This window comes from Arvicanthis niloticus, chromosome 1 (assembly GCF_011762505.2).
Source record: "Arvicanthis niloticus isolate mArvNil1 chromosome 1, mArvNil1.pat.X, whole genome shotgun sequence".
NCBI lineage: Eukaryota > Metazoa > Chordata > Mammalia > Rodentia > Muridae > Arvicanthis > Arvicanthis niloticus.
This window is the reverse complement of record NC_047658.1, coordinates 120977033-121001865: the sequence shown is the minus strand read 5'-3', so window position 1 is coordinate 121001865 and position 24833 is coordinate 120977033. Positions and strand designations below refer to the sequence as shown.

General features: G+C 37.3%; 1 protein-coding gene and 1 non-coding gene across 2 annotated transcripts; one reads left to right on the top strand and one right to left on the bottom strand.

Moving 5' to 3' along the window:
* Positions 1 to 1254: 1254 nt before the first annotated feature.
* On the bottom strand, positions 1255 to 10872 carry LOC117720149 (olfactory receptor 5B21). The gene is made up of 3 exons (XM_076918109.1): positions 10573 to 10872; positions 7766 to 7957; positions 1255 to 4267 (listed from the first exon to the last, which is right to left on the bottom strand). The coding sequence occupies exon 3, from the start codon at positions 4222 to 4224 to the stop codon at positions 3274 to 3276; it is 951 nt and encodes a 316-aa protein (XP_076774224.1). The 5' UTR covers positions 4225 to 4267; positions 7766 to 7957; positions 10573 to 10872; the 3' UTR covers positions 1255 to 3273.
* On the top strand, positions 7059 to 7161 carry LOC117701975 (small nucleolar RNA U13). Its single transcript, XR_004605909.1, has one exon. It is a non-coding gene; the product is annotated as a small nucleolar RNA U13 (small nucleolar RNA).
* Positions 10873 to 24833: the final 13961 nt, after the last annotated feature.

The window sequence follows — 24833 nt, the reverse complement described above, 5'->3', positions numbered from 1 at the left end:
GAGGTTTTTGAGATTTTTCTTTCATTTTTTTTATTTGACATCACTGTATTTAATTGGCTTGTAGATTATTCATTTTTAATACACTGATGTTATAATGACATCGGGTCTATTTTCAACTACTATTATTTTGTTCTTTACATTTCTCCTTTATTTTTTTCATCTATCAAAATAATTTTATTTTTCTCATTTATTTTTGTATGCTTGTCAAATTCCAAGGGAAAAAAACTTAAATTTTATCATAATAATATTAAATCTGAAAATAATATATTGAATTCTCATCTTCATTACATTAGAATATATATCAATTACAATAATGAGTTTTATTATAAAATTGATTCCTTTAAATTATAAAGATAATGTTACTACTTTAAATTTAGGACTTTTAAATGTATCTTTTCTTTTTTTTTTATTGGATATTTTATTTACATTTCAGATGCCATCTCCTTTCCCCAATTCCCCTCCCTAGAAAACCCCTATCCCATGCCCCCTTTTCCTTTTTGCTTTTATACAATTTTTTAAATGTTAATCAACGGCTTTATAAGTTTGGTAATGCTCAATCAGAAGTGTAACCTAATACCCAACCTAGATATATAAACTATCTTTGACTGGTGGAAACACGTGAACATCTGCCTCCATGTCCCCCCCCCCCATCACCTAGCTTCTCCTCTCCTTCTTCTCTTCCTCTCCTTACTCCTTCTCTTCCTCTCACCTTAGCTCCTCCTACACATCACCCTTCCTGCTAAAATAAAACTTTTCTCTCAAAAATACAATTAGAACATAATTATACCAATTTGTACCAGTGAGGTACAAGATAGTCCTAATACCCAGTCCATCAGTTTGTTGACTAACCAGAACCTCTAGGCAAAAATTGCCTCTTTCCATCTACAGACAAATTACTGTCCAGAAAAGTAATTATTCCTTACAGAATAGTCGGCTGATTATATCTGCCTAGACAGAGTAATCAGCCCTTAATAATTCTGTAGCACTAAGGTCTGTCAGATGATCCTGGGCCAGAAAGCTGAAGATCAGATGCTCCAACATTTTGTAGTATAGAGACTGTCCAGGTGTTCAGCGGTATCTATAAATTGGCTACATTTTAGAAGCTATGCTTTGTGCTTCCCATAATTTCAGTTAACTCAGTCATTCTGGATTTCTGATGGGGTTGAAAACATAGAGTCTCATAGCCAATCCTGGCTATTTACTTTGAGAGAAAAGATTTGAGTGGATGGTTTTCAGCTGACATTCATTCTAAAGCCAAGAAAAAAGCCAGGTTCAGAACTAAGTGTTTTCTCCTTTATTTTTTTCTACATTTTTACTTTATGAGAACGTCATACAGGTGTGCTTCACCTCCATCACTGTCACCATGTTCTCTCCCGATTCAACTCCTCCCACATCCTTCCCTCCCAAATTCATGATGCCCTCTTCAATTTTATTGTTACACATGTATGTCTTGTGGATTGGTAGGGTCATTATGTTTATCTTGCTCAAAGAGCTATATTGTTAAGAGTTCATAGGTACATTTTCCCTGTCATGTCTAGGGCACATTGTCTAACAACCCAAATTATGGGCCTCTGGTTCTTGTTAAAAGCAAAATCTCTTTGGATTTTCAAATCTTGGACTATACAGTGAATTATATCAATTGTATCTATAAATACCATCAAGCTGTTGGTATGTTAGGAGCAAAAGTTAATTACTACTTCCTTCTCATACAGATACATTTGCTTACATCATTTAGTGCATGAAACAAGGTACGAAGATGGGGTTTGCACTGTGCATCTTTGAGTCACTCTTATCTTAAAAAAATAAACTTCCAGGCAGATTTTTTTTTATTCTTACAGCATCTAATTGAAAAATACCAGAATGCTACAGAAATCCAGAGATGAGGGGGGTTATTGGAAAAAATAAAAGCATAGGTCTAGAAAGCTATTATTTGTATTTATATTAAATTTACCAAAATTTATAGTTCTGAGAAATGCAATAATTCAATTTATAAAATAAACATCTCTTTTTCCTGGCCCTTGAAATAATTACCCATTTTCTCCAAATCTTCTGCATATGTTGGTAAAAATATTGGGCAGAAACCAAAAGAACGGAATGCAGAACATCCTTTCCAAAGAAAAGTGTGTTTACTCAGGTTAGAATTTAGGTAGTTTCTCTATTGTAGCTGTTCCATTATTCCATGTGTCTTATTATTTACTACCAAAGGTATCTCAGCACTTCAGTAAAAGCAGATGGAGAATACAGAGGCATGCAACTAGGAAGCAAAAATAGGAAAGTGAGAGGAGACAGAGAGCAGGTAATAAGATTTGATCCTAAATCATCTGACTCTTAGTCCAAACCTTACCACTCTCTGAAACATCATTCAAAACTATAAAGGATAGATACTTAGTGGGTATTAGAAAGTTAAATGTTAATCAAACAATGTTTAATAAATAGACAGAAATGCTAATTTCCCTGTTTTGATCATTGTGTAGATTTAATTTCTTGTCATATAATCCATAACTATGTATAATGAAAAGAATAATTAACAAAAGGAACCTTAGTTTTCTAAACCATGGACCAAAAAAAATTTAGAAAACATAACACTGTGCATTCTAGCTGACTAACAAATTAAAATGACATGGCTGGGAGTTGACTCAGTAGGTAAAGTGTTTTCCACACAAGTGTGAAGCCATGAGTTCAGATTCCCAGTGCCCACATAAAAGATAGGTAAGGCAGTATATGCCTGTGACACAGGAACTTAGGAAATAGAGATGGCCAGATCCTGAGCTTGCTAGCCTATTTGATGAGTTGTGTGTTTAATGAGAGATACTGCCTCAAAAAAAGTTTGGAAAACAATACTCAAAGTTGACCTCTGACTTCCACATGCATATGCACAGGCCACAGACACATATGTACACATACATGCTAAAATACACACTGAAATTACAAATAAATAAAATTGAAGGTGTGATTCTTCTACTAAATTTAATAGTAAATTTTTCTTGCAGATAAAAACAAGGTAGTGGAAATTTGCCACATTTACCTGTGTGCTTTGATCTGCTCTAAACTACTTCATTAATACACTTCTGTATAAAAGCTATAAATGTCCCAGATTATATCTGATCAACATAAAGTCATCATCTTCCAGAAGGAAACATTTCCAAGTGTTGCTTTTTATCTCTTTTCCTATGAATTTAAATAACCACTATTCTTGGAGAAGGTGAAACTGAAATTCTTCAGACTTCAACAGTTGCAATTGTCCAGGAGGCAATCTATTCCTTACTGCCCAGTCTACTTCCTACTCACTCTAAAAGACTTAGGGTAAAATTTGTTGAGTATTTTCCAGAGGGCACTTTTCACTTCTCTGTTCCTTAGGCTATAGATCAAGGGGTTCAACATGGGAATCACCACAGTGTAAAACACAGATGCTATTTTGTCTGTGTCCATGGACTGACCAGAACTTGGCTGCAAGTACATGAAGATAATCGTGCCATAAAAGATGGACACAGCAGTGAGGTGGGAAGCACAAGTGGAGAAGGCCTTCTTTCGTCCCTCAGAAGACTTCATGTTTTGAATAGCAATGTATATGAAGAGGTAAGAGATGATAATTACTAAGAGAGTGAAAAAGACATTGAATCCCACAACAAAAAACACAACCAACTTACTGATGTGTGTGCTGGAGCAAGCAAGAGCCAGAAGTGGGGGTATATCACAGAAAAAATGATTGATCTTATTAGAACCACAGAAAGACAGTTTAAAGGTATCTGCGGCATGGATTGAGGCATTGACGAATCCACAGATGTAAGAGCCAATGGTCAGGATGGTACACACACCCGTTGTCATAGTGGTGGTGTAATGAAGAGGCCGACACACTGCTGCATGGCGGTCATAAGCCATGGAGGCCAGGAGATAGCACTCAACAGTGGCAAACCCCACAAAGAAAAAAAATTGAGCTGCACACCCATTATAGGAGATGACCTTGTTCCCTGTCTGAAGTGCAGCCACCATCTTGGGAGCTACAGCTGATGAGTATCCCAGATCTACAAAGGACAGGTTACTGAGGAAGAAGTACATGGGAGTGTGGAGGTGGGAGTCTGAAAAGATGATGACCATCATCCCTCCATTTCCAATCAGAGTGGCAAGGTAGATGAATAAAAATATCAGAAGGAGAGGAACCTGAAGATCGGGGTCATCTGTCAAGCCCAGCAGGATGAATTCTGTCACTTCTGTGATGTTCTCCATTGAAGTCAGCTTGAATTTTGCCCAATGATTAAAGAGAATGAAGCTATGAAACAGGAAGATATAAAGATATAAAATAAGACACACACACAAAATACACCATGTAAGACACATGTTCTACCCTCTGATTTTATTACAGTGTTTAATCCTTTGAGATGAATGCAATATGACTATTTGACAGATCAGAAAGATAATAACTTGGCAATATTAAATGAGACTCTTTAATAAAAGTCAATGTCAAATTTATCTCTTTGTAGTTTCTGAGTTCAAACTGGATGTGCATGCACATTATTATTATGTGCATGCGGTTTTATCTGGCAAAATCATTTTTGAGTCATTACTCAACTTTTAACTATCAGAAAATGAAAACTTTGAGGTAAAAAATGTGACTCCATTCTTCCTTCTCTACCTCATTCTGTCTTAATAATATGGCCTCAATAGAAACTTCATGAAAATTTTATGTACACATATGACCATAGAAATCAATAGAGCACACTATTCACTGTATCTTCCTCCAAAATATCTACCTGAATTTTATACATTTATTCTTAAATCAATACTTTGGTTCTGATTCTACTAAAAGAGAAATGTAAACACCAACCCAGCCACAGTCCCTTTGATCTACAATGGTGACCTGCCTGCAAAATATGCTTTGACAATGGCAACACAAATCTTGTGGGGTAGCCAACCAATGTCTGATTTGACTTAAGATCCACTCTATGGGTTGGAAGCCCAACCCTGACACTAACTGGGAGATCAAGAACCAGAGGCTAGATAGCAGAGAAGCCTAAGGTAAAACCAAATACTGTTGGTCTTTTTTTAAATGTAGTACAGAAACAAAGTGTGGAGCATAGACTGAAAGAAAGAGACTGCCACACATGGAGATCTATCCCATATATAGTCACCAAACCCAGACGTTATTGTAGATACCAAGAAGTACATGCTGACAGGAACCTGATATAGCTGTCTCCTGAAAGGTTCTGCCACAACCTGACAAATACAGAGATAGATGCTCACAGTCAACCATTGGACTAAGCACAGGGTCCCTAATGGAGGAGTTAGATAAAGGGCTGAAGGAGTTGAAGGGGTTTGCAACCCCATAGGAAGAACAATATCAACCAGCCAGACTGCCCCAGAGGTCACAGAGACTAAACCACCAACCAAAGAGTACACATGGAGCAACTCATGGCTCCAGCTGCATATTTAGCAGAGCATGGCCTTGTCAGACATAAATGGGAGAAGAGACCCTTAGTCATGTGAAGACTCGATGCCCCAGTGTAGGGGAATGCCAGGGCAAGGAGGTGGGAGTGGGTAGGTGGGTGAGGGAACACCCTCATAGAAGCCAGGGGAGTGAAAATGAAATAGGGAGGCTTGGAGTGGGGGGGGGGGGGACACCAGGAAAGAAGATAATATTTGAAATGTAAATAAAGAAAATATCTAATAAAAAATTTAAAATGTAGTGATAAAGTAATTCTTAGTAGTATTCTGCTATACTCACATATCAGTGCCTTATTCAGTCATCATCAGAAAATGTCTCCAGTAAATGAGAACAAATAAAGAGATAAATATCCAGGCATTATGCAGACAGAGAGGGAAAGATAGAAGAAGGGAGACAGACAGACAAACAGACCTTGGAACACTTCACTGTAAATAGAATGTCTCCATCAAATTCCTTCTCTCAATGTGTTCAAGTAATTATTTAAAATTCAGCCGCTGGTCAAGCCCACTATCTTAAGCTGAAGTGGCTCTGCCTAGCTCAGCCACCATGTTCCGTGGTCAGAGGCCATGTGCGCACAGTAGCTAAACAGCCAGCCAGAAACACCAGCCCTGCCACCCATGAGACACCAGTGTGAAAGATGGCTCTGCCAATCTTCAACACTGTCTCTGCAAGGCCGGGCATTGCCAAGACCATCTTGCCAAACACATGGGCTCAGTACAAACAAGACTCTAATGCTTAAATTATCCAAAGGCTTATATATTTGGTAATGAGCAATAAGAAGATGCCCACTCAATCAGAGGTGTAACACAATACCCAACCTAGATATACCAACTACCTTTGGCTGCGAGAGACACATGAACATCTGCCTCCATGTTTCTCTCTCTCTCTCTCTCTCTCTCTCTCTCTCTCTCTCTCTCTCCTCTCTTTCTCTCTCAGCTCCTTTTCCTTCTCCTCTTCCTCTCTTTACTCCTCCTCTTCCTCTCCTTACTCCTCCCACTTTAGCTCCTCCTACAACAGAGCTCAGGAAGAAGAGAAGCAAAAAATGTGTAAGAGTCAGAGATGATGGGGGACACCAGGAGAACAAGGCCTTCTAAATCAATGAGCAGAGCTCATATGAACTCACAGAAACTAAAGCCACAAGCACAGGCCTGCACAGGTTTGCACCAGGTGCTCTGTGAATACATTATGCCTTCCAATTTAGTGTTTTTATTGGACATCTGAGTGTGTGAAAAAGTGGATCTCTGATTCGTGTGCCATCTCTTAGGCTCTTTTCCTTCTGTTGGTTTGCTTTGTCCAACTTCAGAGTGATGGTCTTTTTTACCTTGTTATATTTTATTTTTGTTATTTTGTTATCTCTTAGTAACTTCTTTCTTTTCTAATTAGAGGCAGAAAAGAAATGCATCTGGATAGGAGGGAAAGTAGAGAGAAACTGGTAGAAACAGTGGATGGGGAAACTGTAATCAGGATATATTATATGAGAAAGGAACCCACTTTCAAGAAAATGGGGAAAACAATTGTCTATAAATTAAAACATGCAGAGAACTTTTCCATCTTTAGGTTGTTTCTTGTGGCAGTATGTTTTATACTCTCTTTTTTCTCACTAAAATTGAATTTCTGGGTCCCTTTTTGGTTCATATGTGTGATTGCTAGGCATTCATATCATCCATGACATATGTCTCCCACAAACCTTGTTATAGCATCGGTACATTATCTATATTAAATAAAAAATGGTATTACTTCATGAATGCTAAAAATCTATCACTATAAAAAATGATAATACTAACTAAGAACTCCAAAGTCATATAAAGGTAGTATTAGAAATGAAATTAAAACATTGATCAATTTTACTCTAAATCCAGAGATTTTAGACATAGTTTCTAATATTATGATAAATATATTCCTGAATCATAGACCAAGTAAGGAGAGGTTATAGTAGTTAGGTCATGTATGTTTTAAATATATAAATGATTATTTCATCATTACATTAATGTAAGTATATATACTTACAAATATATGTGAATTTACAATTGTGTGTAGAAGTCATTGTATTGGTACTATTACAGTTAAGTCCCTTTTGTACCCTCAAATCACTTATGTCTTGATTATCATACATTTAGCTCGATAGCCACACAGCATTTCAACTGGATTTAGGACCCTGGAAACAGTGGTGGTATTAATTCCTTGTTGGCTCACTTAGCCTACCATGGTCCCTTGCAGATAAAAGTAAATATTTGGTGAATTGAATAGAACACCAATGCCAAGGTAGTAAAATAAATTTCATACTATTTAAATTAACAACAAACAGGTTATTTTTCTCTTGCTTACCTTAGTCCATATTTCCTGACAAAATGTTAGCTGATAAATACACAGAAGAAAAAAAAATGTGTCTGGAGACGATCATGGCTGGAGAAAGGCTTATGTCCCACTTTGCACCATGTTCTCCCTCCAGTTAATTATCCTCTTCAAGAAGCACCTGCATCATAGACTTGGTCTGTCCCTGCTTACACCATAAGTAAGCTAAGAAGAGAAAAGAGAAGATATACAGAAAGAGAAAAGGGAAAGAGAGAACTGGGAATTAGAAGAACATGTCCTTTTTATTTGTATCAGTTTGCCTTTAATCACTACTATCAATTTGCTGAGGATCCCTTTCTATATAACACAGAAACAAGACATCACAGCCAATCTGTCCATGCAAGCAGTGGTCCTGGTTTCACAAAAACTGGTCCAGCCAGCTTGGGACACCTTTGAAAACAATATTGCAATACTACACCCAATTATATCTTCTCCTCCCTCTTTATACTCTTAGAAAATTTTTCTAGAGTTTTATGTTTTCAGCCTTCTTTACTTGTGCCTAGATTTATAAGCAATAATATTTTAGTTAACTCTCCAACAGGCAATACATTCAATTAAAGTTATGTGGCCTTTTTGCTTTATTTTTCTTCGGACATTTATGTCCTGTCTATGTAGCAGACACGGTACTCTGCCTCTAATAGACAATATAGTAGACCATATCCTAATCTTACATATCAAAAATTTGAAGTACCTATTTTCCCTTGAGGTCACATAACTACTTAATTGCTCATTTATCCACTTTCTTAGGACCAGAGATCTCAGCATCAACATTATTAATACAATGAGCTAGACATTTAATTGGTGCAGATCATATGGCTATAGGACATTTAGCAGTGGCTCTGACCTCTACTCACTAGATTCTGGAACACAACCCCTCCAATTTTTACCAGATGTCTCTGTGGAAAATCATCCCCATATCTCCTGAAATATAGTGCCCCTAATGAAGGATCCAGTTCTAAAGACTGTTCAAAAATAGTTCCAGAACATATAAAAATTTTGTGTGCATGTAGACATTTAACAATTGCATAGTTAGATAGATATGACATGGATTATAGATTATATATAGCATACAGATATGAAGAAACTGAGGTATGGTGGCATGCCTCATGTTGAAGTGACAGAATCAGAGTCAAATGTTTCTGTCAAATTTTGTTGCTTATTGATGAAGTGATTGCAGGAAGGAAAGTAGCTTGTCAGCGTCTGTCATTGTTTGATGAAGAAGACATAAACCATCAGATATCATAAATCAACCTATTTTTCCAAACACCAGGTAAGATAAAGATTAAAATTTTTTTTCAAGAACTAAATGTAGCTGACTTAAAATGAATTCTGAATTATTTTCCAAAACACCTCCACAAATGCTTCTGCAGTGAATCTCACTTTATATTCTATACAGGTATATTTCAGATTTCATCAAAGGTGTATGAAGACTCCCTCAGTTATCACACCTCAATTGAAATGTTGGTGGGATGACTAAATGTCATGAAGGAAGAAACAAAGAGTATTTTATTGGTCATTTATTGGGTGTTTTCACTCATTATCTAAGTTACTGGCACCCACAGAGTAGACCTGAATGTTTCTTAAGCAAATAAATAAATTTCAGTTGAGATTATAGTCCTTTTTGAGACAAGGGCATATTACATTGCTCAGGCTGGTAAAAACAACCCTACTTTCTCCGCCTTATGAGTAGCTGGCATGAAAAACAGGTGCCTCCATGCTTAGCTAGAATAATAAAGTTCATGGTTATTTGCTACAGAACTGTAGGCAAGTCCATTTCCAACTATCAAGAGAAAATTAACTGGAGTAAAATAAGGGGAAATTCAGCTACTATGTGTTCAATAGCAATGTTAAATATAAGTTAATATACTATGACTTTATTAAACTGAGCATCAAACATTTGAACTTGCTTCTTAGGCTTTTATGAGCACCATTTGTTGGCAACATCCCATCTAGTAATATCAATGGTTCTCTTATCTAAGCAAACATGACAGAAAAGTGTGGGGGAAAAAAAAAACCTCACGTGGGGGGGGGGGGGGCGTTGGGGGGAGGTCCGGCAGCGGGATCCCAAGGCAGTCTGGCAGGATGTCCGACAGTCTGGCAGCCAGTCCGGGGATCTCACATTCACGCAGCCACCGCGGGCTGGCTGCAGCAGCTGCTGTTCAAGGTTCCAAAGGCTGGGAACCTGGCGGTGGGCCCAGGCGACACGTGAAGTTTCCCAAAGCTTTTATTGTTCATGGCGTGATGAATGGGTATAGATGGTATGCACTTTTCCCCCAAAAGTCAGCCTCCCCTGACTTTTTATAGAGAGGGGGGAAAGGGGAGGGGATAACTTAATTAGCTACACCCCGGCCTTTAGATAACTCATTAATACTTTAATCTCTGGAGGTGGAGACTTGTTAATCACGCCCTCTACCTGTGTGCTCCCTGAGTGAAGGTGGCAGGTTAAATGGAGTTACCTCGTCCAAAGCCCAACAGAAAGGTATCTATTAGAAACTTCTGTATCTATTCTTGTGAAATAGAACAGAAGAGCCTGGGAAATAGAATCTGGGGATTTTGTATCTATATTCTGTCTTTCTTCTTTCAAGACCACACCTTTATTTCTACCCACAATGAAAAAAATGATGCTTTATTTTATTTAAAAATATAATTTATAAATAAATAAATAAATGTTTATATTTATTATTATTTATAAAATAAATATAACTATTAATTTATATGATTATAAATAATTTATAAATTATTTAATTTATTAAAAAAATTGAAAGTCATAGAAAACATACCTAGGTTTTTGGGACTTCTAAGATCTCAATTCAGAACTGGATTCAACCACTTGGCTTTCTGAAGCCTGAAAAAGAAAAATAACTGTTTGGCCTCTGAGGGCCTTTGATCTCAAAGAGTAACAGAATTCCTGAAGCTTTGTGATAAAGTGCAAAGACAGTTCAGAGGCCACTACAATTTGCATGAGTCCCTGAGAGCCACAGCAAACTCTCGTTGAGAGGGTGAGATCTCTAAGAGGTTGGTACCTATATAGATTCAAGATCCTCTGAAGGGAATATCCTCAAAGAATCAACTCCAATCCACAGCTCAGTGACATGTAAACATACAATCAAACAACACTTTCCTGAGGGAACTAAGACATTACAATAATATAAACATTCTGGAAAGACCCCTCAAGGGACAAAGACAATTTGTTCTGGTAGTAGGCTAAAATCATTAATAGAAAAATTTCATCAAGGTATCTTGAAAGAAATCTTCAAGTATATACTTTTCCTTCACCTCGCAAATTTCTTACCTTAGGAGATGGCTCTTTACTGAAGTATCAATGGGGAAGAATGTCTAAATAATTAAAGGAGACTATCAAAAATCTCTGTTTCTCTTAAACTCGGCTAAGATTCCAGAAGTCCATGTACAACAAGGCCTGTTAACAGAAATACTTTCAGGAAACTGTTTTCTAATAAACTTAATTATAAATAAGCTCAAGGCATAGAACTGGAAAGAAGTATAGGATGCCATTTCATTAATATTTATGTCCTGGATTAATCCATTCAGGGTATCTACTACATTAGCCCTTATTTCTATTTATGATTTCCTTTCACACAACTCTTTAAGAAATAATTATTTCACTACACACTTTAAGACATCCAGGTATTTCTAACTTCAGCATTTCTAATATTATTCATCAGTAAATGAACAGGATCTCCTCAGAGAAATGGCTAAGATAAAGGGAATATACCAAACAAGCTAATATAAATGGAATATACAAACAAGTATACTCTAGCAAGTAATCAAACAAGCCATCTTTCAGACACAAAATCTACATTTGTGTCATGTGGTTTACTTCTCCTTTAAGGAATCAATATGGAAAGTTAGGAATGTTCTCAGAATCTACAAGAGCATCTTGTTTCCCTGGGTTTGTACAAGTGAATATTCTAGTACAGTGAATTATATAAAAGTGAAGTATATCCGCTAACTTTTTCTTTCCTCTTATGAAAATATCTTCCCATTAAAATTATGTTGTAATGAGTTAAAAAAAATCTATAAAAGGAGAGATTACATCATGCTCAAGTAGATGGTATGATACATGATAAAATCAAGGTAGATCAATACCCACTCTTCTGTGTAGCCTTTTATCTCCTTACCCACATGTCCCACTGAGAATACTCGAATTTCTTCCTTATTTAAAACAAAGAAATCTTGAGAAGATGATGAGACAGAGGAAGCAAGGTGCAGAGAATAAAACAGAGGGTGGGGCAGATGAGCAAAGAAGAAGTGTTATCTGTGGCACACAGCTCTAATACTTGGGAATCCAACTATCTGGAGCTACAAAATAATTTGATTTTTCCCATATCACTTTCAGGATTGTATAAGATTAGTAACCTTACACTAAAAGGTGCTAGTCACATAAGATAAAACAGTCCTAGATTCTAGCTACTGAGAGTCTAAAGTCTCCCATTAACTTACAGGATAACTTAAATTATTCTATTTGGATGTAACAGTCTTTCATGCACTGACTATATTTTTTTTTCTTTTCTCTCCCAGAAGCTCTTAATTCCTAAGTGGATACTTCTGATTTGACTATTCTAAAGCCTTCAGGGTGTGGCCTTCTCACAAGATCAGTTCAGTTCTTCAGCTCCAGATAAACACACCTTTTACTTTTAGAAAAAAAAAATGCAGTCAGTAAATAATTCTGACTTTTGGATTTGTTCAAGACAAGATACACGTGCTCTTTATCCATCTTTGAGGTAATGTAGAAACTATGAGGTCATTTCAAGTTTTTCATGTGATGAGTAATTCCCAGAGCTAGAGATACAAAAACTTGATGTCTTGTCTTCTTGCCATTAGCATTGGCCAACAATCTCATATGGGAATAGTACTTTGGCACTAACTACAAGAAGGAGCAAGAAGCTAAAGCCTACCTAGAGAATTAATTTATTTGGGCCACATTGTATAGACTTAGCTGCTTGCCTAAATTATACAAAACACTTCTTAAGGACCATTAATCTCCAGGATCCAGAGATAATATTATGGCCCTGGTCCAAAACAAACTAGTATAAATCCTAGCTTCCTTCTAGTGTCTTGAAGGCTCGTGCAAGTCTTTTTCATTATGTGTCATTGAAAGAATCACAAAGTTAACTCTGCCAATCCATGAGCATGGGAGACCTCTTCATCTTCTGAGATCTTCTTTGATTTCTTTCTTGAGACTTGAAGTTCTTGTCATAAGAGGAAACTTCTAGAATCCACCTCCAAGGGCATCAAGGAACGGATGGAGTTGCCATTAAAATCTCTGACTCAGAATTGTTTCTGTCTGAAAGAACAGCAGGAACAAAAATGAAAAAGAGCCTGGGGCAAAGGAGGTCCAGTGACAGGCCCAAATTGGGATCCATCTCAAGGGAAGGTCCCAAGCCCTGACACTATTACTGATGCTATGGTATGTTTACAAACAGGGGCCTATCATGACTGTCCAAATGGCCCAAAAAGTAGCTGAGTCAGATGCAGATATTTACACCCAACCAATGGACAGAAGCTGCTGACCTCTGTGGTTGAATTAGGGAAAATCTGGAACAAGCTGAGGAGAAGGGAAACCCTATAGGAAGACCAGCATTCTCAACTAGCCTGGACCCCCAAGATCTCTCAGACACTGAACCAGCAACTAGGTGTTTTATATACCAGCTGACATGAGGCCCCCAACACATATACAGCAGAGGACTGCAGGGTCTGTACTCAGTCAGAGAAGATGTACTTAACCCTCAAGAGACTTGGGTCCCCAGGGAGTGGGGAGATCTGGTGTGGTGGGGGTAGGAAGTGTGGGAAGGGAGGTGGGGACATCCTCTTGGAGACAGAGTGGAAAGGTGTGGGATGTGGAATAGCCAGAGGGTAGACCAGGAGGGAGATAAAGTCTGGACTGTAAAAAAAAAAAAAAAAAATTAAAGAATAAATAAAAAGTAAAAATAAAAAAAGAATAACAAAAAACAAAAAAAGAATAACAAAGTTAATAACTGTGAGAAACTTACAATGATAAATATATTTCTATAAACATATAATTTATTAAGGTCTAATCTGGAAGTATCTGTATAAAGCCATACAGTTGTATAGTAACATAAGCAAAATTAGACCTCTAGATCATGGTGGATTTGTTTCTGTCCAACAGTTTCTCTAGAATCTACAGATTGTCTATTGAGTCTGCAGAAATTCTAGAGAAATTGCTCAAGTATCTGAACCCTGCACACCTCTCTACTTCACCTCCCTATTTCAATTTCCTACACCAACCATGTATCCTCTTCCATATCCTTGTCTCGGATTCTCTTCTCCTTATCTCTATCACTAGTCCCCAACTCATTTTAAGACCCTACTATAGAAAATACCTCCTGTGCCTCCCACTATCACTCACTTGACTAAATTTGTGTAAATTTCATGGTATAGTATCCATTCCTTTTTCAGGATTTCTCAAAACTTTCTCCCATTCTAATGAAAACTGTGCCACTTCATTATACATTCTGTCTACCATCAGAGATTAAGTGGTCCACTTTCTCTCACATTTTTATCTTCACTTAATTTCATTATGCTCTCAACTATTTCTACTTCATTCCAGGGAAACAATACCCATGACAGTCTTGGTATACAGATATATAAATAAATGCAGTCACCTGATAGGGATTGGTCAGATGCTGCTATGTATTCAAATGCTAAATATCCCCCCTCAGATCTAGTTACAGTCCAGATAATCACATTATCACATACACCAAATGATATTATATAAACTTTGATTGCCAATCTTCTCTTACTAGTTAAATAAAAATGGCTGACAATTACTGAGGAGAATAGAGATAGGCGTGACTTCAGTTTCCAGGCTGGGGGTTGCAGATAGGCACCAAAGGGCCTAAAGGAAGGAGGCAAGCAAAAGAGAAAGAGGAGGAGGAAGAGGAAGAAGAAAGGAAGAGGAGGAAGAGGAAGAGGAGGAAGAAAAGTAAGAAGAAAGGGGGAAGAGGAAGAGGAGGAGGAGGAAGAGAAGGAGGAAGAAAAGGAAGAAGAAAGGAGGAAGAGGAGGAAGAGGAGGAGGAGGAAAAGGAGGAAGAGGAGGAGGAAGAGGAGGAGGAGGAAAAGGAGGAGGAGGAGGAGAAAGAAAGAAAGAAAGAGAGAGAGAGAAAGAAAGAAAGAAAGAAAGAAAGAAAGAAAGAGAGAAAGGAGAAGAAGATGGAGAAGCAAAAAATGTCTCCTCGATGGGGTGAATCCATTACAGACATGAGGACTTGAGGATTATGGGAAGCACATCTGGGAAAAAGCCAGTCTAGCGTAGAAAAATGGTTTAGATGTAATTGCCCAGTGATTGTGTTAAGCTGATTGAATAAATTGATAGGCCTCAGTCTCCATTATTGGGAGCTAGAAGATTTATAAGAACTAATAGAATTATTAAATATCCAACAACAATTACTCAAGAGCCAGAAAAGTCCCACATGTCATATGGTTTCTGTAAGGATTGATTTTTATTGTCAACTTAACTTGACTTGCTATTAGAGACAAAGGAAAACACCTGGTGTGTTTGTCATCACATTTCAAAAGATTAACTGAGAAAGGAAGACTCGTTATGAATACAGGTGGCAGCATCCCATGAACTGGGTTCTGAAAGAAAGAAATAGAGGTGCATATGTGAAAGACACCAGAGACAAGCTCACCACTGCCACAGGGCAGCTGACAGACTGAAGAAACCTAGAGAAATAAAACTGAAAATAAAATATATAGGAAGTCAAATCAAACCTCAGAGGTAAGCCTCCCCAACAGATTACAAGACACCAAAGAGAGAATTTCAGTTGTTGAAGACAAAGTTTAAAACAAAACAAAACAAAAAAACATAAAAAACCCTTAGTCAAAACAAGATTATAAATCTAAAAGTAGTCCAATCTGAGACACTGTGAAAAAAACAAATGTATAAAATATAGGAAGAGAAAAAATGAATTCCAAGTCAAAGGACAAAAATTTTCCAAACTAAAGAAGGATTTCACTACATACAAGATGTATATACAACACTAAAAGGATAGGACCAGAAAATTAAGCCCCTACAATGCATAATAATCAACACACTAAAATTAAAATACAAAGAAAGGACATTAAAAGGTGCAAGGGCAAAAGATCACCTACATATAAAGGAGCCCAAAAAGCAAGCAGGTATAGTAATTTTAATATATGACCAAACAGACCTTAAACCAAAACTAGTTTAAAAGATAAAAAAGGATCCTTTGTATCCATCAAAGGACTAATCCACCAACAGGGTGTTATAATACTAAACATTTATATACCAAATACTAAACATATATGTGTGTGTGTGTGTGTGTGTGTGTGTATGTCACTCAAGTTCATAAAGCACTACTACAGCTAAAATCTCATAATGTGGTAATCTCACAAAGTGGTAAATAAGTCATGCAGACAAAATCAAAAAGAAATGTTAAACTTAAATGTCACATCAAATGAATTTTCCACATATAAACAGAACATTTTACCCAATCACATGAGAATATACCTTTTATCACCATCTCATGAAACTTTCTCCAAAACTGAGCACATACTTTGTCACAAAGCAAGCCTCAACAGATATAAGAAAATGAAATAGCACCCTGTCTCCTATCTGATCATCTTGGATTTAACTGGATATCAAAAACAACAAAAACAACAGAAAGCTTACAAACTCATGGTCACTGAACACCTTACTACTGATTGGAAAAAAAATGGATCATAACAGAAATCAAGTAGGAAACTAAAATAAACTTTTTAGAATTGAATGAAAATAAAAACACAGCACACCAAACCTATAGAACACAATGAAAGCATTTCTAAGAGGCAAGTCCATAGCAGCAAGATGCTACATCAGAAATTTGGAAATATCCCCTATTAATGACTAAAAGATGTGCTTGAAATCTCTAGAAGGAGAAAAAATAACTCTGAAAACCTAGATGGAAAAATGTTCAATCTTGGAGTTGAAATCAGTGAGATAGAAAAACAAACAAACAAAATGCATGTAGTTAGTAGCAATGAAACAAGGAGTTTGTTCTTTGAGAAAATTATTAATATTTACCCAAATTTAGCCAAAATTACTAAAAAAAAATTGAGAGAGAAATCTTAAGTTAATACAATTAGAAATAAAAAGGGAAATATTACAACACACAGTGAGGAAATCCATAGATTCATAAGGACATACTTTAAAAACCTGTACTTCACCAAACTGGAAAACTTGAAAGAAATGAATTAATTTCTTGATGTATAGGACCTACCAAAGTTAAATTAAGATCAACTAAGCAATTTGAACAGACTCATAACTCCAACTGAAATAGAAAAGGTAATTAAAATCTGCCAACCAAAGTAGCCCAGGGCCAGTTGAATTCAACAAGGATTCACACCAGACCTTCAAAGAGGAATTAATAGCAACACTTCTCAAATTAGTCTGCAAAACACAAGCTGAGAAACCATTTTCTAACCCTCTTTATGAAGCCATTATTCCCCTGATACTAAATCACACAAAAAGTCAACACAAATAAAAATTTATAGATTAACATCCTTTATATATGTGAAACTCCTCAGTAAACATTTGCAAACCCAATTTAAAAACAATATAAAAACAATATAAAAATATTATACCCTGTGTATCCCACAGATGCAGGGATGGTTCAATATATATATGCAATCCACCTTGTAAACAGCCTAAAAGACAATAACGATATGATTATCTCACTAGACAAAGGCCTTTGACAAAAATCTAACACCCCTTCATAATAAAAGTCATGGAGAGATTAGGAATACAAAGGACACACCTAAACATAATAAAGGCAGTTTATAGCAGACCCATAGGCAACATCAACTTAATGAAGAGAAACTCAAAGCAATTCCACTAAAATTAGGAATAACACAAGGATGCCCACTTTTCCCATATTTATTTAACATAGTATTTGGAATCTTACCTTGGGCAACAAGACAGATGAAAGAGATTGGAGGAATGCAAATAGTAAAAGAATAAGTCAAAGTAACTTTATCTGAAGATATTTTAGACATAAAAAAATCAAAGTCCACTAAGAAACTTCTGCAGCTGATGAACACTTTCAGCAATGTATCAGTATACAAAATTAACACATACAAAATTAGTACCCTTCCTGTATACAAATGACAGACTAAAAGAGAAATTTAAAAAAAAAAAAAAAAAAAAAAAAAAAAACAGAAAAACAGTACCCATCAGAATAAACCCAAAAAAGATATCTTAGGATAACTCTAACCAAGAAAGTGAAAGACTTATATAATAAAATAAACCTTTAAAGCATTGAAGAAAGAAATTGAAAAGCACATCAGAAGATGAGAAATTTTTGTGGAGATGGCCATGTAGTCAAATGCAATCTACAGACTTAATTCAAATGCCATGATAATTCGATCACAATTCTTCACAGAAACTGGAAAAAAAGCAGCCTCATAAGGAAGCATGAGCACATGTGCGCGCGCACACACAAACACACACACACACACACACACACACACACACACACACACACACAGGATAACTTTTTAAAATTCCAAATAATTTTTTTAAATGCTGGAAGCACCAGGTTACAAGTGGTACCTCAAAGCTACCGTAAGAAAAAAAGCATGGTAATGGTATAAAACCAGACAATATGATTAGTGCAATCCAATTGAAGACCCTGCAATACCATGGAAACCTAATTTTTGACAAAGCTAGAAATGAACACTGAAGAAAATGCAGTATGTTCAGTAAATGGTGCTGGTCAAACTGAATAGCTGCGTGTAGATGTGCGGAAATTGATTTTTATTTACCGCCCATCACAAAACTAAATTCCAAATGGAATAAGGACCTAAACATAAGACCAAAGACCCTTTATCTGAGAGAAGAGAAAGTGAAAACTCAGCTTGGACTCATCAGCACAGGAAGAGACTTCCAAGATGGACGTTGAAAGCACAGGCATGAAGAACAAGTAACAAATGGAAATTTATGAAACTAAAGAGCCCCTGCCACTCCCCTTCTGCCCCTGTCCCGGATACCACCAGTGGCTGGAGCAGTCTCCCAGCCGATCGGCTCCCCCCTGGAAACTGAGTCCTGAGGCACCCTAGGGAGGTCACAGACCACAGAGCAGCAGGTAGGATAACCCACACAGCTCTAGGCCTTAGAAGCATAACTGGCAGTAGGGAGCCCCCAGAGGGCACCTGGCATCCGGACCCTGCCCCTGCGGAGAGCTACTCCCCTTCCAACGCTGGCGTGGATACTGGTAGCTGGAGCAGTCTCCCAGCCGACCTGCTCCCCTCTGGAAACTGAGTCCGGAGGCACCCTAGGGAGGGCACAGACCTCAGAGCTGCAGAGGTGCCCAAGAGAGGTCAAGGACCTCAGAGCTGCAGGCATCCTAGAGAGGACACAGCCCACAGAGCTGCAGAGCAGGGGACATCATATCCTGAAGCATCCCAGAGGAGCAACTACACTCAGAGCAGAAAAAAACACCTAGCTAGCTGGTCTACTACCATGGAGACACCATATCCTGAAATATCCTAGAGGAGCCATTGTACCCAGAGCAGCTGGAGCTCAGGATCATAGAGTCATCCAGACCCAGAGGAGTTCTGACACAACCAAGATAACTAGAAAGGCAGACTCCAGTCAGAACCAGTGAGTGCAAGTAGCACTACAGCTAACCAAATGGCTAAAGGCAAGCTTAAGAATGTAAACAACAAAACCAAAGTTACTTGGCATCACCAGAACCCAGTTCCCCCACCATAGCAAGGCCTTAACACCACATCACACCAGAAAAGCAGGACTCAGAATTAAAATCACTTCTCATGATGATGATGGAGGGCTTTAAAAAGGACATAAACAACACTCTCAAAGAATTTGAGGAGAACACAGGTAAACAGGTAGAAGCTCTTAAAGAAATGCAAGAAAACACAACCACACAAAACCATCCAGGATCTAAAAATTGAAGTAGAAACAATAAAGAAATCTCAAAGGGAGACTACACTGGAGATAGAAAACCTAGGAAAAAGATCAGGAGTCATAGATGCAAGCATCACCAACAGAATACAAGAGATAAAAGAGAGAATTTCATGCACAGAAGATACCATGGAAAACATAGACACAACAGTCAACGAAAATGTGAAATGCAAAAGGCTCCTAACACAAAACATCCAGGAAATCCAGGACACAATGAGAAGACCAAATCTAAGGATAATAGGTATAGATGAAGGTGAAGACTCCCAACTTAAAGGGGCAGTAAATATCTTCAACAAAATTTTAGAGAAAAACTTCCCTAACCTAAAGAAAGAGATGTCCATAAATATACAAGAAGCCTACAGAACTCTAACTAGACTAGACCAGAAAAGAAATACCTCTCGTCACATAATAATCAAAACATCAAATATACAAAACAAAGAAAAAATACTAAAAGCAGTAAGGGAAAAAGGTGAAGTAACATATAAAGGCAGACCTATAAGAATTACACCAGACTTCTCACAAGAGACTATAAAAGCCAGAAGATCCTGGACTGATATCATACAGGCCCTAAGAGAACACAAATGCCAGCCCAGACTACTTTACCCAGCAAAACTCTCAATCAATATTGACGGAGAAACCAAAATATTCCATGACAAATCCAAATTTACACAATATCTTACCACAAATCCAGCCCTTCAAAGGATAATTGGTGGAAAACTCCAAAACAAGGAGGGAAACTACAACCTAGAAAAAGCAAGAAAGTAATCTTCCAACAACCCTAAAAGAAGGTAGCTATACAAACATAACACCACTGCCAATAACAAAAATAACAGGAAACAACATTCATTTTTTCCTTAATATCTCTTAATATCAATGGAATCAATTCTCCAATAAAAAGACATAGACTTTCAGGTTGGATACATAAACAGGACCCAACAATTTGCTGCATACAGGAAACGCACCTTTGTGAAAAAGACAGACACTACCTCAGAGTAAAAGGTTGGAAAACAATCTTCCAAGCAAATGGCCCCAAGAAACAAGCTGGAGTAGTGATCCTAATATCAAATAAAATCATTTTTCAACCAACAGTAATCAAAAAAGATAAAGAAGGACACTTCATATTCATCAAAGGAAAAATGTACCAAGAGGAACTTGCAATTCTGAACATCTTTGCTCCAAATGCAAGGGCACCCACATACATAAAAGAAACTTTACTAAAGCTTAAAGTATACATTGCACCTCACACAATAATAGTGGGAGATTTCAACACCCCACTCTCAGCTATGGACAGATTGTGGAAATAGAAACTAAACCGAGACACAATGAAACTAACAGAAGTTATGAACCAATTGGACTTAACTGACATCTATAGAACATTCCATCCTAAAATAAAAGAATATACCTTCTTCTCAGCACCTTAACTGACATCTATAGAACATTCCATCCTAAAATAAAAGAATATACCTTCTTCTCAGCACCTCATGGTACCTTCTCCAAAATAGACCATATAATTGGTCACAAAACAGGCCTCAACAGATACAAAAAGATTGAAATAATCCCTTGTACCCTATCAGACCACCAAGGACTAAGACTCGTCTTTGACATGGACAAAAACAAAGAAAAGCCCACATACACTTGGAAACTGAACAATGCTCTACTCAATGATACCTTGGTCAAGGAAGGAATAAAGAAAGAAATTAAAGACTTTTTAGAATTAAATGAAAATTAGGACATCATATCAAAACTTGTGGGACTCCCTGAAAGCATTACTAAGAGGAAAAATCATAGCTCTAAGTGCCTACAAAAAGAAAATGAAAAGAGCATAAATTAATAACTTGACAGCAAACCTGAAAGCGTTAGAACAAAAAGAAGCTAATTTACCCAAGAGGAGTAAACAGCAGGAAATAATCATCTCAGGGCTGAAATCAACCAAGTCGAAACAAAAAGAACTATACAAAATATCAACAAAACCAGGAGCTGGTTCTTTGAGAAAATCAACAAGATAGACAAACCCTTAGACAGACTAACCAAAGGGCGCAGAGACAGTACTCAAATTAATAAAATCAGAACTGAAAAGGGAGACAACAACAGAAACAGAGGAAATTTTAAAAAAAATCATCAGATCCTACTACAAAGGCCTATACTCAACAAAATTGGAAAATCTGGAGGAAATGGACAATTTTCTAGATAGATACCAGGTGCCAAAGTTAAACGAGGAGCAGATAAACCATCTAAACAGTCGCATAACCCCTAAAGAAATAGAAGCATTCACTAAAAATCTCCCCACCAAAAAAAGTGAGGGACCAGATTGTTTTAGTGCAGAATTCTATCAGACCTTCCAGGAAGACCTAATACCAATTCTCTTCAAACTATTCTACAGAATAGAAACAAAAGGAACAATACCCAATTTGTTCTATGAAGCTACAATCACGCTCATACCTAAGCCTCACAAAGACCCAACAAAGAAGGAGAACTACAGACCAATCTCTCTTATGAATATTGATGCAAAAATACTCAATAAAATTCTCACAAACCGAATCCAAAAACACATCAAAACAATTATCCATCAAGATCAAATAGGCTTTATCCCAGGAATGCAGGGATGGTTCAACATTCAGAAATCCATCAACATAACCCACTACATAAATAAACTCAAAGAAAAAAACCACATGGTCATCTCACTAGATGATGAGAAAGCATTCGACAAAATTCAACATCCCTTCATGTTAAAAGTCTTGGAAAGATCAGGCATTCAAGGCCCATACCTAAACATAGTAAAAGCAATATACAGCAATCCAGTAGCCAACATCAAACTAAATGGAGAGAAACTTGAAGCAATCCCACTAAGATCAGGGACTAGACAAGGCTGCCCACTCTCTCCCTACCTATTCAATATAGTACTGGAAGTCCTAGCTAGACCGATTAGACAACAAAAGGAAGTCAAAGGGATACAAATAGGAAAGGAAGAAGTCAAAATTTCACTATTTGCAGATGATATGATAGTATACTTAAGTGAACCTAAAACTTCCACCAGAAAACTCCTAAACCTAATCAACAACTTCAGTAAAGTGGCTGGATATAAAATCAACTCAAACAAATCAGTAGCCTTCCTCTATTCAAAGGATAAACAGGCTGAGAAAAAAATTAGGACACCCTTCACAATAGTTACAAATAATCTAAAATATCTTGGAGTGAATCTAACCAAGCAAGTGAAAGATCTGTCTGAAAGATCTCTCTGAAGAAAGAAATAGAAGAAGATCTCAGAAGATGGAAAGATCTCCCACAGTCATTGATTGGCAGGATTAATTTAGTAAAAATGGCCATCTTGCCAAAAGCAATCTATAGATTCAATGCAATACCCATCAAAATTCCAAATCAATTATTCATAGAGATAGAAAGAGCAATTTGCAAATTTATTTGGAACAACAAAAAAAACAGGATAGTGAGAACTATTCTCAACAACAAAAGAACTTCTGGGGGAAATCACCATCCCTGACCTCAAGCTATACTACAGGGCAATAGTAATAAAAACTGCATGGTATTGGTACAGAGACAGGCAGGAAGATAAATGGAATAGAATTGAAGATCCAGAAATGAGCCCACATACCTATGGTCACTTGATCTTTGACAAAGGAGCTAAAACCATCCAGTGGAAAAAGGACAGCACTTTCAGCAAATGGTGCTGGTTCAACTGGAGGTCAACATGTAGAAGGATGCAAATCAATCCATTCATATCTCCTTGTACAAAGCTCAAATCCAAGTGGATAAAAGACCTTCACTTAAAACCAGATACACTGAAACTAATAGAAGAGAAGGTGGGGAAGACCCTCGAATACCTAGGCACAGGGGAAAAGTTCCTGAACAGAACACCAATGGCTTATGCTCTAAGATCAAGAATTGACAAATGGGACCTCATAAAATTACAAAGCTTCTGTAAGGCAAAGAACATTGTCAATAACACAAAACATCAACCAACAGATTGGGAAAAGATCTTAACTAATCCTACATCCGATGGAGGGCTAATATCCAAGATATACAAAGAACTCAAGAAATTATACTCTAGACAAACATATAACCCTTTAAAAATGTGGTACAGAGCTAAACAAAGAATTCTCAACAGAGGAAACTCGAATGGCTGAGAAGCATCTTAAGAAATGCTCAACATCCTTAGTCATCAGGGAAATGAAAATCAAAACGACCCTGAGATACCACCTAACATCAGTCAGAATGGCCAAGATCAACAACTCAGGTGATAGTAGTTGCTGGCGAGGATGCAGAGAAAGAGGAACAGTCCTCCATTGTTGGTGGGATTGCAAGCTGGTACAACCACACTGGAAATCGGTCCGGTGGTTCCTCAGAAAACTGGACATATCATTACCTGAGGATCCAGCTATACCACTCCTGGGCATATACCCTGAAGATGCTCCAACATATAATAAGGACATATGCTCCACTACATTCATAGCAGCCTTATTTATAATAGCCAGAAGCTGGAAAGAACCAAGATGTACCTCAACAGAGGAATGGTTACAAAAAATGTGGTACATCTACACAATGGAGTATTACTCAGCTATTAAAAATAATGAATTCGAGAAATTTTTAGGCAAATGGATGGATCAAGAAATTATCATCCTGAGTGAGTTAACCCAATCACAAAAGAACACACATGGTATTTACTCACTGTTAAACGCATGTTAGCCCAAAAGCTTGAAATAGCAAAGACTCAACCTGCAGACCACATGAAGCACATGAAGAAGGAAGACCAAGAGGGGATGCCTCAGTTCTACTTAGAACGAGTAACAAAAATACTCAAGGGAGCAAATATGGAAACAAAACATGGGACAGAAACCGAAGGAGGGGCCCTCAGGAGACCATTCCAACTGGGTATCCATCCCATGTACAGACAGTCACCTAAGCTAGACACTGATGTGGATGGCTGGAAGTGCATGCTGTCAAGAACATGATATAGCTGTTTCCTTAGAGGTCTGCCAAAGACTAACACATTCAGAGGACGATGCTCACAGTTAACCACTGATATAATCAAGGGTTTCCCAATGGAGAACTTAGAGAGAAGACTGA

Coding starts and splice junctions, on each gene's coding strand:
- LOC117720149 (XM_076918109.1), bottom strand. CDS start 4,224: ATGGAGAACATCACAGAAGTGACAGAATTCATCCTGCTGGGCTTGACA.